This window comes from Dermacentor silvarum, chromosome 4, assembly GCF_013339745.2.
Source record: "Dermacentor silvarum isolate Dsil-2018 chromosome 4, BIME_Dsil_1.4, whole genome shotgun sequence".
Taxonomy (NCBI): domain Eukaryota; kingdom Metazoa; phylum Arthropoda; class Arachnida; order Ixodida; family Ixodidae; genus Dermacentor; species Dermacentor silvarum.
The window spans coordinates 190,073,367-190,092,833 of record NC_051157.2 but is presented as its reverse complement, the minus strand read 5'-3'; the positions used below and the strand labels follow the sequence as shown (position 1 = coordinate 190,092,833).

At 45.3% G+C, this 19,467-nt stretch overlaps 1 protein-coding gene across 1 annotated transcript in view; it reads left to right on the top strand.

Moving 5' to 3' along the window:
- LOC125945089 (beta-hexosaminidase subunit beta-like) overlaps positions 1–18,368 on the top strand; it is a 29,841-nt gene extending 11,473 nt beyond the window's left edge. Inside the window, exons 3-6 of the mRNA XM_049666661.1 lie at positions 12,509–12,624; positions 17,101–17,211; positions 18,172–18,273; positions 18,363–18,368. Of these exons, the coding sequence (XP_049522618.1) occupies positions 12,509–12,624; positions 17,101–17,211; positions 18,172–18,273; positions 18,363–18,368 (335 nt within the window). The remainder of the gene's footprint in view (positions 1–12,508; positions 12,625–17,100; positions 17,212–18,171; positions 18,274–18,362) is intronic.
- The last annotated feature ends 1,099 nt before the right edge of the window (positions 18,369–19,467 follow it).

Here is a 19,467-nt window from a genome sequence, read left to right as displayed (position 1 = left end):
TTAGAGCAGAACACAGGGATATGCTGGAGTTACAGCCCGCCATTCACTCAGTATGGACTCATCTTTTCCCAGACGATCACAAACGTAATAGAGAAAGCTGTTGAAAAAGCAATAGAAAAGCTTCTAGGAAATCTGAAAGACTCATTGGCGCAAGTACTGTCGACACAATTCTCAGAGATATCTCAGATTGTAACAAAATGTAATGTCCAAAATCAGATCTCCACTCTTTCTCAGTCTCCTAAATCACAATTGCCGAAATCACTCCCCTCTGCGAGCACAGATTTAGCGCGGGCTTCAAGTTCACAACAATTCGATCAAGAAGTTCACTCGGAATCACAGTCGCTAGGCAATCAGGATGTAGACATGGACCCTCAGACTCATAAACGCACCAGATCTCCTACTAACAAACTGCCTAATTCTCCTACTAACTCCAAAACAAAAAAGTGTGCCAAAAATTTCCTTAATAGGACAGACTTTCTGAAAGAGAGCATTTTGGAGCAAGCAGTGGCTGCTGCTCAGCTTTCGTCAACATAGGGTGCCTTAGGGTACTCCAATGGAATTGCCGATCAATACTTTCTGCTACGACTGATTTATTATATCTAATTACCCAACATACTCCTGATATTATACTGTTGCAAGAGACATGGTTGACAGCTGGTCAAGATTTTCATTTAAGAAACTATCGTTGCTTTCGATTGGATAGGCCTTCCCGAGGTGGCGGGTTGGCTTCGTTCATTTCATCTAAAATTTGTCATACAGCGAATATTTCATATCAGACTACGACTCCTGAATGCGAAATTTTAGTATTAGAGATAACACTTCCAGGCTGCGCACCACTTTCTGTAGTCAATACCTACTTCCCTGCTGCGATACAAGATGTCAGTACACTTGAGGTCACCTTGACCTACTGCAAAAAGAACACGTTGTTCACGGGTGATTTCAATTCACATCATGTGGCGTGGGGCTTCCGCACTGATGCATCCGGGAAACGTTTGTGGGATTGGGCTTCTTCGAACAATTTTACTTGCTTAAATACTAAAGTTGCAACTTTTGTTCGCTGTCAGCCGCGCTCTGTCTTAGACTTATCATTTGCTAGCTCAAGTTTATCATCCTCATCTTGGGCTGTCGTTGATGACGCCACAAGTAGTGATCACCGTCCTATACTGATGGATACTGTCTGCCCCTTAATTTCTTTAGATAATGACGTACATGTATTTGTAGACTATTCAAAATTTAAGAAAACATTACAGTCCACGTTAGCATCTTTGATAGGTATGGAGAGAGATACTAAAGCTATACGCCTTTGCGCGGTTTCGAAGGGTACCCTAAAAAAATCTGAGTTTACAGTATCGAAAGCAAAAGCTAGTTCTGGCTGTCCCTGGTGGAACTCTGACTGTGCACGAGATTATAGACACCGAAAGGCTGCGTGGAATAAACTTCTTCTTAACCAATGCCCTACAAATTGGAGTAACTATACGTATGCTACAGCTACGTTTAAACGAACAGTATCTTTAGCAAAAAGTAATTATGATGAAAAACGATATAATTTTCTGTCGAAGAGTGGCAATAAAAAAGCGCTTTTTAGGTTTCTTCGGTTTCGCAAGGCTATACCAACGCCAGTAAATATTGATTCAGTAATCCTATCGCCTAAAGAATTATCAGAATCATTGGAAAAAATTGCCAGAGGACTAGAAAACCGTTTTACAGCTCAGCTACAATTGAACTTTGTCAAGATTGCATCCGAGGACAGTTTAATAAATGTGACGATTGAAGAGCTTGCGCACGTTGTAAGACAGCTACCTGCCTCAGCTCCAGGTCCAGATGGCATAACAACGAGCATGCTAAAAATATTATTCGACGTATCTCCACAGGACCTACTTAATATCATCAACTACTCCCTAAAGAACAGTTGGATTCCTCCAGATTGGAGGCTTGCTGAAATTCTCCCCCTACTTAAGAAACAAGGAGCGGGATTGCATATGGACAACATAAGGCCCATTGCATTAACATCCAACATTATGAAACTAATAGAAAGAGTGTTATACATCCGTATAATGAGGTTTTTAACGACTAACACATTACTGAGCTCATGTCAGATCGGATTTAGACCGGGATGCTCGATTTGGTGTGCGCACGTTGATTTGGAGGGACGTATTAAGCTTGCTCGTCACAGGCGACAGTTTGCAGCGCTAGTGGCTCTTGATATAGCTAAGGCATACGACAGTGTAGAGCATATCATTCTCCTCAATATCCTAAAGAACATGAATTTTCCTCCATATATCACAAATTGGATTTATGAATTCCTAAGATGTAGAAAATTCTAGTGCTCACAAGGCGGTGTTTCGACGTCAAAATATAATCAGTCCAGGGGAGTTCCACAGGATTCCGTTCTTTCTCCCATTTTGTTTAATATTCTAATGAGCTCAATTCCACTGTGTGATGATGTATGTTTACGCAAATGACGTCGCATTCTTTGCATCAGCGAGCGACATTCACTCTCTACAAAGAATATTACAATCATATCTAGCAATACTTGAAGATTGCCTTGATGATATTCGTATGACATTAAATGTTAGCAAGAGTGCCTTGCTTGTATTTCCCTTAAATATACCGGTTAATGTCTCCCTTCAATACGGTCAAGAAATAATCCCTCAGCGTGACTTTACTAAGTATCTAGGCGTTATATACGATCAAAAACTTAGTTGGCGCAACCACATCGAACATGTTACGTCTAAGGCAGCGCGCGCTGCTGGCATGATTCAAAAACTCGGTCACCGCCGCTCTGGCCTACGCAGAGACACTCTCATTATGATTTATTGTATGTATGTTCGACCCATATTGGAATTTGGGTGTGTTTTATTCTCTGGTGGTCCAGCATACAAGATCAACCCCCTCGTTCCTCTAGAGCGACAGGCCCTCCGGATTTGTCTTGGATTGCCAAAATTTGTTGCTAATAATGTATTATATCAAGAAGCCCGATTACCCACACTCGTTATCAGATTCCGCATACTTACAGTAAAAACATACTTAAACATTTACGCATCTTCATTGAGACGATTGCAGTATGTATTTATTACGGAAAGATCTGCCTTCTTTGAAGAAACATGGTCCCGTCTATACAATCCGCAGGTTCTTTTTGTGCAAACTCAACTAGAACCATTAAAGGTTCAGATACGCGAGATCATTCCCCTCAAAAAACCCATGAATGCTATCAGAATTGAATTTGATGACATATTTCCTTCCAATGCTAAACTCCTGCCAACTAAATATCTAAGCGGATTACTGCAAGATCATTTAGCGCAAATGAAAATCAATACTGTAATAGCGACGGATGCTTCAGTGTGTGGCGAGAAAGCGGGTATAGGTATTTTTTCTGAGGCGCTATCCTGGTCTTATTCAATGCGACTGCCTGATTTCACACCTATATTTCAGGCAGAATTATTAGCAATTATATTAGCTCTTCGTAAACTTCCTGGAAATTCTTCGACAGCTGTAATAGTAACTCATTCGTTGTCAGTTTGCACAGCACTCACCTCATCCTCAGACAATACAGTTTTGAACGACCTAGAAAGATTAATCCCTTCGACCTTACGTCTCGTGCGTTTAATATGGGTACCAGGTCACCATGGTTTGTTCTTAAATGAAATGGCCGACGCCCTCGCACGTACATCCCTACAGGGACCAGTCATGCATGTTCTGCCCACTTCTGCCTATATCACCGCGGCTAGGTTTAGAAAACTATGTCTCTTAAATTACTCTGCAAAACATACATTTCAAATCACAGACTTAAAGCATTTGCTTTACCCTTGGGATAATCAATGGTGTGCCACACGTAAATTGGAAATCTCAATTACAAAATTACGATGCCGTATTCCACCCCTAAATTTTTATCTACACAGGTCTGGTCTGGCGATGTCCCCTCTATGTCATTTCTGCAATGAATCTGAAACCATTGATAATTATTTATTAAACTGCCGCCGATTCGCAACCCAGAGAAAGAAATACTTCGAAATTCCGTTCCGAAAATTAGGCATCGCTATAAACACTGAAAATATTCTATCTTTCGGGGCATATACACTGGGTTTTAGCCACAGGAACGTATGCAGGGCCGTATGCGAGTTCCTCGGTGAAACAAGGAGAATACCAAGTTAATTTACTGATATATTGTTTATTATTATTTTACAAAATTCCAATTTACGTTAATTTACTGATTGATTATTTATTAATTTCGAAAATTCCAATTAAACTGATTGAAATTTATTACCTTCTACCTTGATCTCCTTCCAAAAAGCACACTAATTCCCTATGACATAAAATAAAATACGGCTCTAACATCAGTTAGTTTCATTGCATAATTTCAACCCATCTGTTTAACCGCCGGCTTCTTGGCCAATCCCCCGTGGTGGGTATGCGCCATGGCATAGGAAGCAAGCAAGCAAGCAAGGAGTTGGTGGCAGAAATAAAGAAGCTAGAAAATAAAAGCATCTGAATAAAAGGAATACAATATGAAAGCACACGAAGAAGCGCAAAAGTGCACGCTCAGCTAATTAAAGTCGCAAAATCACAATTATTATTATTATTATTATTATTATTATTATTATTATTATTATTATTATTATTATTATTATTATTATTATTATTGAAAATTTACGTCTATCCTTTACTGTATTTAATCTATGATTAAATTCATATTGCTATTCCTGTCCAGGCAAGGCTGACTAACTTAGTATCGACTACTTGATTCTTTTATTATCGCTTTCTTTCTAATCTTCAATTATTCATTTATTTTCATTTTTATTACTTATTTATTTATAAATCAATTTATTTTAAATTTATATCATAATGCCACCCGGTTCGTGGCCTATCCCCACAGTGGGTTGTGCCATTGATTCAGGAATCATCATCATCATCATCATCTACGTGACCAACGATGCGAAAGGACACGTAGCCGATGAGAGCAGCCCAGCTACGCTCTTGGACGAAGGCAGGCAGATGGAGCTGAAGGTGGTACAGGACGCGGAGGCGGCGACAACACAGTGGAAGCTGTTCTTCAGCTGCCACGGCCACGACCCGCGAGCTGAGTGGACGACGTCCCACCGGAAGCCGCAGCTGCAGGCTGACGGCGCCGCTTCCCGGATTCCCTGCGGCTACGATCCGCAGGCTTGCGGAGTTGACCGGGTGCTCTAGGCGCCTAGGTCACCCCACCTTCCTGAACCCCTGACCAGCTCAACCGTGGGGCCGAACGTCGGACTCAGCGACGCCGACTTTACGACACATCAGCGGGCCCAACAACGTCTCGCCGAAAGCAGTGACGACGACGTGACGTGGCCACGTCGATGGACTTTATGTAAACATTTTCAACTTTATAATACGTCGTGTGCGAGGACTTAAGCCAATATTTTCAATCAACTAGCTTTGTATATAGTTTGTCGTATGTTAAGGTTTTGCTATTGGGTTGGTGACGCGTGCTTTCTAGATATATGTATTTTTCTAATGCTCATGCCCCATAAAGGCTTTTCCTAACTCAAACGTTCCTTGCGTCGTGTTTACCACCCTGAGACCGTGACAAAATATTGGCGAGCCTGCCAGGATTTATTTCCTGAATACTCGGTCTCACACTTCGCAGGAACATGGATTATGAGAAGCTGTTGGGGGTAGCCAGTTCTCTGGGACTTAGCCGCGAAGAATTGCTGAGCCTTTTTGATCGAGCACAATAAGAAGCTCGAGAAGCATGCGAAGCGGGAAAAGAAATTTTGTTGTTAAAGTTGCGTTTGGCCGATGTGTCTTTCGGAAGAGATGATGCGGACAGATCTTCGGTTTCTTCGGAAATGGAGCCGCAAAGAACAAAGACAATATGTCCACGAAAGATAATGGCTACATTTGACGATAAGCGATGTGACCTTGAAGGTTATCTGCATCGTTTTGAAAGGATTACTTTAGGACAATGCTGGGAGCGATCTGAGTGGGCGACAGCGCTTAGTTTGTGTTTAGTTGGAGAAGCCTTGAACGTGTTCGGAAGAATGCCAGCATCTGAGTCAATGGACTACGACAAAGTCAAGAAAGCATTACTGCAGAGATTCAGGCTAACTGCAGAAGGATTGCGTGAGAAATTCCGGAATAGTAAACAAGAGCAATCAGAAACTGGTAAACAGTTTGCTTGCGGTTTCACAAATTATTTTCATAGATGGATGGAAATGGCAAACACAGAGAAGACGTACGAAGGAGTCAGGGAGCGCATTGTGATTGAGCAGTTCTTGACTTGTAGCCCAAAACTGAATGTTTTTATAAAGAACGTTCATTTAAACGTCTATATGACTTCGCTGAATCTGCTGACTAATTTCTGGAAGTGCAAGGCTTGAGGAATTTAGGTAAAAACGAAGACGGAACTCGTAAAAGAGACGATGATGTAATCCAAGTTAGGCAAGGTGTGGTACCTAAGGTACTTAGATGTTTCCAGTGCAACCGAGTCGGTCATCGTGCAGTAGATTGTCGTGTAGGAGGGAACCGCGACTACAGGCGCATATCATTTGTCAGCACTGCAAGAGACGAGGACACCACACAGAAGACTGCAGATTACAGAACCGAGAAAAGGCAGCAGGCGTGGTTTTGTTAAATGGCGGAAAGGCAGCATCATCGCAAGAATCGACCAAGGATACCCAGGATACACAGGATACGTCGTAAACCATGGTCTCGGACAACAAGGACGCGTTCGAGAAGACGAGACTATCACTGGGTGTTCCTGTAGTTAACGGAGAGATAAACCGAATACGAGTCTCGGTTCTTCAAAATAGTGTACAACACGGCATTGGTGAGACGAAGTTTGATTCGGGAGCAAGAACTAACAGGAGAAACAGCGGCGGCTATCGTGGTTGACAGCACGGTTAGGCATTTACCTAAGGCCAGAATTCAAGTTTCTACTCCCTACTACTCCGGATGGCTGATAGTGAAGTGTGTAGATAAGCCGCTATACGATTTAATATTGGGCAATCTACCAGGGGTAAGAAGCGTAAATGACAATGATATCAAGTGGAAAAGCAGTTGCGCCGACATGGGAAAAGCGAAGGAAAAAGAAAAACAGCAGGAGTGCGATCCTAACATGGCGACACAAAGAATTAAGATTACGGAGGATATTCAAGCAGTGTCGTTGGCGATAGCTACAAGATCAAGTACGCAGCGAACATTAAGGACACTGAAGGTACCTACAAACGAAGTCCTTGCGGTGACGCCAAAAGAATTTGCGGGAATGCAAAGAAAGGATGATTCACTACAAGCCTACTTTGAAAAGGAAGGAAAGGTGACTACAAATAAAAGAGGAAGAACCATTTTTGAATTCCAGAAAAAAATGGATTGTTGTACAGAAGATGCAAGTTTACCTCGGGCAGAGAAGTGATACAATTGGTGGTTCCTAAATCACTACGGTGGACGGTCTTGAATTTGGGACACGACAGCATCATGGCCGGGCACCAAGGCATGAAAAGAACGGTGGCGAGGATCACAGAAGAATTTTTCTGGCCAGGACTACAAAGCGAAGTAAAAAGATATGTAAAATCCTGTGACATTTGCCAGCGGACGATACCAAAAGGACGGGTGAACCGAGTTCCACTTGGGAATATGCCAACCATTGACATGCCATTTCAGAGAGGAGCGATAGACATCGTAGGACCAATAAAGCCGGTATCAGCAAAAGGAAATCACTATGTTCTCACGATGGTCGATGTGACGACAAGATATCCAGAAGCTATTGCCTTAAGAGGCATAGATTCAATTCAGGTTGCCGAGGCTCTAATAGAGATGTTCTCTCGGTGTGGTCTTCCCCGAGACATTCTTAGTGACCGGGGATCCAAGTTCACATCTGACCTAATGAAGGAGTTCAACAGGTTGCTCTCGATAAAGCAGTTGCTCACAACGTCGTATCATCCTATGGCGAATGGCCTGGTAGAAAGATTTAATGGCACGTTGAAGAACATGATAAAGAAGAGGTGTCAAGAAAGACCTACGAATTGGGACCGTTACCTACCAGCATTATTGTTTGCATACAGAGAAGTGCCACAAGCAAGTCTCAATTTGTCACCGTTCGAGATGTTGTATGGACGCACGGTTAGAGGTCCGTTAACTATCCTCAAGAAGGTATGGGCAAATGAAGGACTCGACGCCGAAGTCAAAACAACATACACCTACGTGTTGGAACTTCGAGAGAAGCTGGAAGAAACGTGCAAGTTTGCACATCGTAGTTTGGAGGGAGCCAAAGAACGCTATAAAACCTATTACAACAAGAGGGCAGTAGCAATACGACTCAATCTAGGAGACAAAGCACTTATCCTTCTACTCAGTGATGGAAATAAACTGTTAATGCAGTAGAAGGAACCATTTGAGGTAATCCAGAAAAGGAACGAGATGGATTACGAGCTCCTGGTGAACGATTCTAAAAAGTATTTCACATCAACATGTTAAAGAAATATGAAAAGAGACCTAATTCGCAAGAATCCGAAGTTGTCAACATGGTAGTCACAGAAGAGAAAGACGACTTGGAAGTACACACCTACAACTACAAGAAAACCATGGGGCTAGAAAAAGCTGTCATTAATCCATGTCTGGACGGAGAAGAAGCAGCAGAGTTAAAGTTATTATTGCAAAAGTATGAGAAGTTATTCTCAGACCCTCCCAGGAAGAACAAATGTTACTGAGTGCAAGTTAGAATGCACCACGGACACACCAGTGTGCGTCAAACAATACCCATTGCCACTTGTGGTTCAAGAGTCTATCGAGAAGAAGTTGACGAGATGTTACGTCAAGACATCATTGAGAGGTCTACATCAGCTTACAACGCACCTCTGGCCGTTGTGAAGAAACCAAATGGCTTTAATAGGCTTTGTGGAGACTTCAGGAGGTTAAACAGCGTATTAGTGTGTGACTCTGAGCCAATACTAAGAGTGGACGTTGTTTTTGCAAAGGTGGCAAGAAAAAAGTTCTTTTCAAAGCTTGATTTAGCGAAGGGGTACTGGCAAATACCCATGGAGAAGACATCCAAAGAAAAGACGGCATTTTCAAGTACAAATGGGCTATTTCAATTCAAGTACATGCCATTTGGACTAAAGACAGTCGCTGCAGTATTTACGAAACTCATGAGAAGAGTACTTCATGGTCTGAAAAATGTGGAACATTATATTGACGATGTTTTGGTGGTGACAGACACTTGGGAAGAGCAGCTGGAAGCATTAGAAAGATTATTTTATAGATTACAGGAAGCCAAGCTGACCATCAAGCCAACGAAGTGTGAATTTGGTTTTTACGCGGTGTCGTTTCCTGGACACAAGTTAGGTATGGGACGCATTTCGACGAAAGAGGAAATACTAGAGAAGATTTAAGAAGCAAGCCCAACGAAGAACAAGAAAGAAGTACAGTCTTTTTTGGGATTGACGGGGTTTTAGAGGGACTTCATTCCACATTATGCGGAGATAGCTGATCCTTTGGTGGAATTAACAAAGAAAGGTGCAAGCAATATAGTGATATGGACAAAAGCGCAAGAGGACGCATTTGTAACACTCAAGTAGCACATGACCAATCCTCCGGTTCTTGTGGCGCCCTACTTAAAAAGCGAGTTTGTTTTGCGCATATATGCTTCATAGAAAGCGCTTGGGGCGGTGTTGCTGAAAGAAAACGACAAGGTATTACATCCGGTATTCTATGCAAGCAAACGATTGCTCGAAAGGGAAAGGCATTGCTCGACTGTGGATAAAGAATGTTTAGCTCTTCTATGGGCAGTCAAACGGTTTAACTTATGCCTGTATGGAAATCATTTTAGGGTGCGGAGAGATCATCAACCCCTTGAGTTCTTAAATAAATCAAAGTTGACTAATTCCAGAGTGATGAGATGGAGCCTTGCGCTTCAAGAATATAGCTTCCATTTAGAATACATCAAGGGAAGAGAAAATGTTGGAGCAGATTTTATGAGTAGAACTTCATAGTACATCGCGTGACAGGTGTTATAACAGTTTACTCTCGCATTTAGGAGTATTGGACAATGACTTTTTGTGTGCAATAGTGAACTCGCCGATGTGTACAGCGCAGTGAATAAGTGAAGTAAAGTGATGTGTGGGGAAGGTACCCAGTGGTTCAAATGACAAAAATGGTGGAAGACATCAAGCGTTAATGTTGGACCGACATTTGAAGACGATGGAAACATCCAATACAAGGAAAAAGAAGCAGTTTTTCATATGGAAAAACTCTTGAAGGTGGGCATATGTCATAAGCCAATAAAGGAAGAAAGAAAGAAGAAAAAGCAGAAGATAAGAAGAGAACAAGAAGCCACGAGGAGTGGGGGGCAGAAATAAATAAAAAAGAAGTTAGAAAATAAAGCGTCTGAATAAAAGGAATACAATATGAATGCAGACGAAAAGCGCGAAAGTGAACGCGCAGCTACGTGGCCAACTATGCGAAAGGAGACGTAGCGAAAGAGAGCAGATCAGCTACGCTCTGGGACGAAGGCAGGCAGAAGGAGCTGAAGGTGATACAGGACGCGGAGGCGGCGACAACACAGTGGAAGCTGTTGTTCAGCTGCTGCGGCCACGACCCGCGAGCTGAGTGGACGACGTCCCACCGGAAGCCGCAGCTGCAGGCTGACGGCGCCGCTTCCCGGATTCCCTGCGGCTACGATCCGCAGGCTTGCGGAGTTGACCGGGCGCTCCAGGCGCCTAGGTCACCCCACCTTCCTGAACCCCTGACCAGCTCACCGTGGGCCGAACGTCGGACTCAGCGACGCCGAGTCTACGACACATCAGCGGGCCCAACAACGTGTCGCCGGAAGCAGCGACGACGACGTGACGTGGCCACGTCGATGGACTTTATGTAAATATTTTGAACTTTATAATACGTCGTGTGCAAGGACCTAAGCAATATTTTCAATCAACTAGCTTTGTATATAGTTTGTCGTATGTTAAGGTTTTGCTATTGGGTTGGTAACGCGTGCTTTCTGGATATATGTATTTTTCTTATGCTCAAGCCCCATAAAGGCTTTTCCTAGCTCAAACGTTTCTTGCGTCATGTTTACCACCATCAGACCGTGACAAAGAATTAAGCAGTGCGCAGAGCGCCAGCGAAATAATAAACGCGCAACGCGCTATCGCACGTAAACTTAATACGTGCTGCGGAGAACGGAGGAAGCAGCACACAGAACCATGTCCTGACAGGGAACTTGTCGGTCATGTAGGTCCTCCATTTCCACAGGACATGATTGTGCCGCCTGATGCACAATTTCAAATACCAGGCTCGAAGGGAGCATCTAACGCGAATGGAGAAACCACACTTCTAATTACTTGCATGCATGTAGCGGTCAGCCTACCACTTTCTTATGCAACGTGTTTTCTTGAGGACGCAATGGAACTGGGACATTGTATAGCAATGCAAGATTGGTATACTGTCTTGACACAAAAATTCGAGAGCGACTGAGGAATTCTTGAGGGCACTATAGCTCACGTTCGAAGCGCACGTTACTGAAAAAAGAGGCTCGGAGTTTAAGTTTCACTTTCAAAGCAATATGCCTCTTGAAAATATCGTCTGGACGGATATACTAGGGTGCATGTTCGCTGGCGTACATTGTTTGTCAGTGACAATGCAATGACGTCTCGTGTTGAATTAATCGCTGAAAGATGAAGGCGATTGTTGTACTTCGCCGTCCTGAAAAGCCGCACGGTGCCAATCGCGGAACCTCGCAGCGTACAGCCGCCGGGCAATTACGCCGTAACAAAGATGGCGGACGTGGCCAGTGTTGCCAAATGTCAGTGTATTCTGAATATATTCGATTAGGCAAGTATAAGTGCCAAGTCTTTTATGGAACCATCCAAACCACAGAATGCGTTTTTCTTGCGGAGAAATTTTAGCAAGAAAAAAGCAGCGTATTATTTGTTGCCGATGTTAAAGGGAATAAACGTATAGGTCTGTTTCAAGAAATGAGTAACACCGAAAAGAAGAGTGCTTCAGAATTACTTTCACATACAGGAAGTGATGTAATGTACACCGAAATATAAGTATTTAGACTCAATCTCAACTCATTTACAGCGCAGCCCAAGGTACAAGGCGTACACAGGCAATAATATTGCACAGCGGAATACAGTTTCGGGCGTAACTGTCTGATCAATTTCAGGATTAGAGTTTTGTTACTGCTCGGTACACGGTACGTTTCAGCGATACGTGATATCTAGTACATTTGCGCATGAGCGTCGTATACGGCGAATTCAGCAGCCGCTGAGCAGGTGACGCGGCGCGGATGAACACATCTCGAGAGGCATTGCGCCTTTCTATTGGCTACGGAGTCTTGCATCTTCCACAGTGCTACAAGCCATCTGTGAGATGGAGTACAACTAAGCATTTTCAGTTGGAGCCTTTCGGAATGCACCCAGCGCGCGCGACCATAAATTTTGTCCGCGGCTTTGTGCTCTATAGCACAATGTCGTAGCCATGGAGCCACTTCTGTGGATGACTCGTTAACTTGCAAATCTGCCATAACTTGCAGACCACCTAGTACTTTCATGCTCACGGCCGTCGGTACTGACCTCCCGCTCTACATGGGGCCTTATGCGCGGCCTGGAGTCCTTCAGTCAACTCGTGCGCCGCTACAACGCCACACATGTGAGTTCTTCATACTTCGGTTAGAGTACTGTAATGCAAGGTACTAAAATTGCTCACTTCTTGTTATTCCTTCAAATGAAGTTGCCGGCTATAACTTGCAAATCGAGTCGCATTCTTCAACATGACTAGGACATCAGTTAATTTATTATTTTCAGTTATGAGTGCTCCAACATGCATTAAATTCGGCAATGAGAATGTTAGCCACCTTTTTTTTACAATGTCAGTCACCATGCCGTCCTTGTCCGTTTGATTACCGTTTCACTTTGCCCTTTTATTGCGATAGCAATTATATGGACACTCAAAAGCAGATTTCTGCCGTCGGCGTCGCCGTCGCCGTGAGGTTCCGTATGACGTCATTTGGAGATGAAATAGTCGCCGCGCACCGAACGCTGCATGTGCGAGTGAAAGGGCGCGAGGGGCGCGTCTTTCACGGGGAGTGAACGCACGGCGGAGAACAAACGCGCGTTCTGCGCCGTGCTCGCTTAAGGGCTGCAGAAGTAGGCGTCTCTTTTCTCCTTTAGAATCACCATATATGTAGAGCAAACGTGCCTTCTTCAGACGCGCGAGAGGCCGTGGGGGAGGGGGAAGGAAGGGAGGCGACGTTTAGCTGCGGCACCAAGTGCCTATTTATATCAGAGGCTCCGGCAACAGTCACCAACGCCGCACGCATTTTGAGCTAACGTGGGCAAAACGCTGATGGCGTCGACAACAGTTCTGCGTGTTGCCGATGCTGCTGCATGTCCAAGTTTATACAGCTGATAAAGCTAATATCATTACTCCGTATAGCTCTCTACAAGTTTGCTATCGCAATTGATGCTTCGCCTTTCAGGTGAAACTGCGACAACTTTTGTTATCCGATTCTCTTCATGCACCCTCCCTTCACTTATATTGGTGTTCGTGGCCTGTTCAGAGAGCAGACATTGCAGCTTTTGTGGCATGCTTTGATGATGCTTTTCTTTCACTAAGTGTCCAGCTCTATCCCTCGGAAACGTGTTGCAGTGCGTCTCTATAGTGACTGCTTTTAGGGGCGAAGCTCCTTAGGGTGTGGGTCGTTCCCTCCTCTGTAGTAGTAGTAGTAGTAGTAGTAGTAGTAGTAGTAGTAGTAGTAGTATGTAGCCACCTCTAGTTTATGAATTGCTCAATAGATGGCGTTGTGTGTCCGTAGCCACCTTTAGTTTTATGAAGTGTTCACTAGATGGCGTTCTGGTTCCGGTTCCACTTCCGGTTCCACTTTGCGCGCGTTCGGTGCGAACGGGGGCAAAACGCCGACGGCGTCGACAACAGTTCTGCGCGTTGCTGGTGCTGCTGCATGTCCAAGTTTATACAGCTGATACAACTACCTTGAGTCGACCCCATGGCGGCTTCGCATACTACTCAGGGTTCCCCTACGGAAGATGGTGTAATTTTCTCTCTCGTTCCCGACGCGCGCTCTCTTTATCTCTCGTCCGTAGCTGTGGTTTACCCGAATGATCCCCCGGTGCTTCGCCCACTCATCATCATTCACTTCGTGGATATGCTGTGATTTTTTTCAATCGGAAAGACCAGCGCCCATAGACATACGTGCTGCAAATGTACAAGTTGCAGGCAGATGCAGGTGGTCTACAATTTGGTCAAATATCATAGGTATAACATCAAATATCATAAACTTAATACCGTCGTCAACCTATGACATAGCCTATGACATAGCCTATGACATAGACTGGTCAGACGCACCGCTGTTCTAGCCTCGGCGGCTAATGCAGGGTCTACTCGAGCTCATGCAGTCGCTATTGCTTTCGGTACCAATGCCACAGGTGGCGCCACTATAAATGTGAGCTACTTTTGTGCGTAAAGGAACGGAAACGCTTGGAGGAAGTATGACGTCAGGCAGCTAGCCTCGAATAGCCAACCTTCTTTGACACCATCCCTCCTTCTTTCTCGCTCCCTTAAGGGTGCATGCGCGACGACTTTTTGGAAAGAGGTCTTCCACACTATTACCGAACTTGTTTGGTGAATGGTAGCTCTTATGGTCGCGTCCGCGTCACTACCAGCCTACATCTCTCTCCATCCTGCTGTCTACTACGTTTAGGGCGGCGGGAAGTTTCCCCTTGCTTAACACGCTGAGATGGCTATTTTTCCCATTAGCCTTCTTTTACATATCCTGTGACTTCTAGCCTTTTTCATTTCCTCGTGCCTTTGTGTGCTCTAGCAGTGTCTTTGATTTGGCTAGTTTGCCAGATATACTAGTAGAGGTATTCTGGCGAAAAAAAAAATCGCAGCCGATCCACGAAGTGAATGCTGATGATGGAGCGAAGCTCCTTGGACGATTACAGCTGCTGTTCGAGCTTTCGCTTCGGAGTCTTGCTGCCGTTGCCGGCGTGCTGCTGCTTCTCGTGCTCGTAGCTCGGGGTTAGCTTCGCCGCGTTGCCGTTGGGCTGCCGCGTCTCGTTCTCGAAGTGTAGGATCAGAGTCACGACGTTTGCGCTTACGTTCGCGCTCCTCCATCCGTGGTAAGTGTAGCGACAGCGGCGCGGCGCCGGCGCAACACCTGCGCGCGGTCGGTATGCGCGCTGCGTGCGCTTTGCGAACGGCTCTGCGCATGACGTCATGCGCTTGCTGGGAGAGGGGTTTCGGAGCGGCGCCGGCACAGTGCTACACCTGTCTGCGCTCGGTATGCGCGCTGCGTGCGCGACAGGGAGCTACGACGACGACGGCGACAACGTACATCGTGAGAGCCTAAGGAGCTTCGCTCCTAAAAAATGTCACAGTTTCGCCATAAGGGCGAAGCAATGAATGCGATAGCAACACAGCAATGTCATACGAAGTAAGGTGAGCGGCTTTGGTAGCAATATGAATTGTAGTAAACATGAGCTGATTATGTAAGCAGGTGTGCTGCGGCGTAAGTAGACCGACATGAAGAGAGGCTCGATGACCACGAGAAGGCGCGTGTGAAACGGTGGTGTTGATGAGAAGCGCTTCCCGTGGGCAGCGCGTGCGAAGGGACACACCTGTAGCGCTGCACTACGATCCGGGCAGCATTGCATGTGTAGCGTGCGTTGGAAAATGTTACCCGACTATTACTAACTGAATGAACAAGCGTGGTGTGAGCACGCACAAACAAACACGAATAGATCACACTGAATGACTGCAGACAACGACTGTCAAAACGCTGGCAGCAAGCATACGCCGCTGCGGGCGAAGGTACGTGCGGTCTATCGCTTCAACGGAAACTGAGCGGCGAATGCACGGCGCATAAAGGTCAGAGCCGTGTGGAGATAAGAGACGGTGCGGACGAGCGACGAGCGCGGTTGTTGACGGAGTAGAAGTGCGCCCCCCCCCGCTCTTTCCGGCGCTGGCTTCTTGCTTCCTTGCTTGCACGTGGGAGATTGAGTGCGTTCGCTCTCCGTGATAGCGCGCGTCCCCGCACGCTTCCGCTCGGGCATACGGCGCGCGGCTAAGATTTTATCTATAGGGAACCTCACGGCGACGGCGACGACGACGGCGACGACAACGGCAGAAATTCGGTTGAAGTGTCCATATAATTGCTATCGCAATAAAAGTTGTTGCAGTTTCACCTGAAAGGCGAAGCATCAATTGTGATAGAAAATTTGTAGAGAGCTATAACGGAGTAATGATAGTAGCTTTATCAGCTGTATAAACTTGGATATGCAGCAGCACCGGCAACACGCAGAACTGTTGTCGACGCCGTCGGCGTTTTGCCCGCGTTCGCACAAAATGCGTGCGGCGTTGGTGATTGTTGCCGGAGCCTCTGATATAAATAGGCACTTGCATTGTGCCGCAGCTAAACGTTGCCTCCCTTCCCCCCCTCCCCCCCCCCAACGGCCTTTCGCGCGTCGGAAGAAGGCGCATTTGCTCTACATATATGATGATTGTAAAGGAGGAAAGAGATGCCTACGTCTGCAGACCTTAGGGAGCACGGCGCAGAACACGCGTTTGTTCTCCGCCGTGCGTTCACTCCCCGTGAAAGCGCGCGTCCCTCGCGCCCTTTCACTCGCACATACAGCGTTCGGCGCGCGGCGACGATTTCATCTCCATTGACGTCATACGGAACCTCACGGCGACGGCGATGGCGACGCCGACGGCAGAAATCTGCTTTGGAGTGTCCATATAATTGCTATCGCAATAAAAAAACACGAGTACCAATGATACGAGGATCCGTCTACAGGATGATGACGCCCACGCTGACGATGAGTGTTCTTTTGTACTGGCTTTTCTCGCGTCGTAATCATTTGTGTGTTCCTTCTTACAAGGTATTTATTGTTCAGCGCCAAGAAACCAGTTAAGTTTACGAACAGGGGTAGTTGGTTCGGGTTGAGCGAATGCATTCATTTAGCGGAGTGATTAAAGACGCCGACAGGGACATCAAGAACATGTCAACTGTAGCATGTTGCGGTAAAAAGAAGCGACCGAAAATGACTTCGTGGATGGCTCCATGATTACCACGGCTGTGAAACCTGTGCTTCCGTGTACTTCCAGTTCTGGGCCAACGAAAGCGAGGTGGTGGACGCTCCCAGGTTCTCACACCGTGGCCTACTACTGAACACCGGCCGCCATTTTCTTCCAGTCGCCACCATCGTCGAAGTGCTGGCGAGTGCCCTTTTTGTCATACGCGTTTGTGCGCTTAGTCTTTTGCAGCTATAGTCAGTTTTAAGCTAGGAGTACTGGACAAGCTCTTCAAAAAAAAAAAAAAAAAGCCTGGTGCGCATGCCAGGTGCGCCTCCGCGCGTCAAGATATAGCGCCTTTGCAGAATCTACCAGGTGAAGTCAAGGAACCGCCGTTCAGCGGCACCACACTCGCCAGCATCCTAAATCGCCAAGTGCGTGAATAAAAAAGCTTACAACTGAGACAGATTGTTTGTAAAGGCACTATTAGAAAAACTTAACATTTATTTATTTATGTATTCTTTTATTTATTTATTTATTTTGTGGAAGGGAATTATTCGCCAACTTTCACAATCACAAGTTTGTAGGTGTGCGCCACGGAAGTTGAATGACCCCGTTGATTTATTCGCAGTGGGCGCGTCTCCTGGTTCCCAGAGAAGGGTGATAAGTTTCACTACAAGGATAAGGCTATCCGGTGGCGCATAAATACATGTTCCCTCCGATGGGCACTTGCCGCTTTATTCTTGAACTGTCACTCAACGTGTGGTCAGGCCACTTAACAAAGCTGTTCCAGTTCTGTGAAGTCTCTATCATAGCACATACGAATCTTGCCTTGTTAATAAAGAATTCAAAAAGGTGTCTACGATTTGGAGGGGCACACCAAATTTTCAGGCCTTATAAATGTCCAGTGAACAAAAGTACTGAGGCTTGGTTCAATTCTCCTGCCATCCCGGTTGGACGGCAGCGCACTTTCATCGACGTTGCAGTGCTCTGTCATGCCTGAAATGTGTGAATGCTACGTTATGCTGGGGCGCATTCCAAGATATTCTTTTAGGTATAACACTGAGCTCTGGAAGCTTCATCAGCTTCATTTCTTGTGCTGCATTTCGTCGGAGACTGCACACTGGTTGTGGCAATGGCTCCTTTTTTTCATTTCGCGTGCAGGACGCCATGTCATTCAACAAAATGAATGTCCTTCACTGGCGCATCGTGGATGAATATTCTTTTCCGTTCGTCAGCCAAGCGTTCCCGGACCTCAGCTTGAAGGTGGGTTGGGTCTACACTGCAGAACATTAATAGCGTTTGCTTCACATTGTTATCTTTTCTTTTGATGGACCGCTTTTGTGTTCCTTTAGGGATGATGTAGGAGTGGCAACGAGAAGGCATCAATGCCTGCGGCGGACGCACGGGGAGAACTGCTAAGCAGTAGAACTGCTTATAACATACGGTTAGATTGTACTTTCTATAATTTAGGCCGCAAAAAAATTGCAATTCGCAGAACGTAGTAATCAGAAGTATCTTGAGACTGCATCTATAAACAGCATCCAGCAACTCCGCAGTTTCATTGCAATAAAGAAGAGGTGTAAAAGCTGCGTGTGCATGAAGATTTGGACAAGGGTGATTTATTCGTTTTCGAAGCACTCTTTTTCCATAGTTTCGCCTTCCTTGTACTTATAACATACGTCGCAGGCTTTACTACATGTTAAATGTTCTTTTAATGTTCAAATAAGATATGTCCAAAATAATGGACTGAACATTGGGATGATTCTGTTCGGATGATTATCACATTTTTTCAAATAGCGTGTTGATATTAGTACACAATAAGTCATTTCGCACTGTAGTTTCTTGCACTTGGTGTTGGCTTTAGCTTTGGCCTTGATCGCTCGTTATTACTTTATTTTTGACAGATAGCTATTTTGACCATGAAATTAGCACTCTTAAGTTTTCTTATTAACTCTGTCATAGAAAGCCCACGGAATACAAACATCCGCGCAGTTTCCTTCTGGGTCCTCGTTTTGCAAGAAAGATATGTAATATTGATAGCACAGCCATAAACAATATCAAAAGGAGCACAGAATTTTCTTTTAAGGGAGGGCTACTCGTGATGTGCGGATTGAAATCTGTCTTAAACTTATAAACAAATAGCTTTCCCGTCGAACTTTTAGCCGTATTGATCACTTTTGTGCAGGACACGTGCCACGCCAATAGGACGCCTTTGAAAGTAGCTGGGTTGCTCCCTTCTATATTGCTTGAGGGGGTACACCTGCGTAAATCTGTGTGTGTGTGACCACTGTCAAAGGTGGCACATTGCAGCTGATGCGCAGCCCGTTTACACAAAGAAAGCCTTAATATTGGATTAAGGGAAAAGAAGGCGATCGCCGGGACATTGCGCGCGTTCAGCCATCTTGAACATCTCTGCAAATAGTTTGTTTATACACCGTGCTTCTCCTTTCATCTATT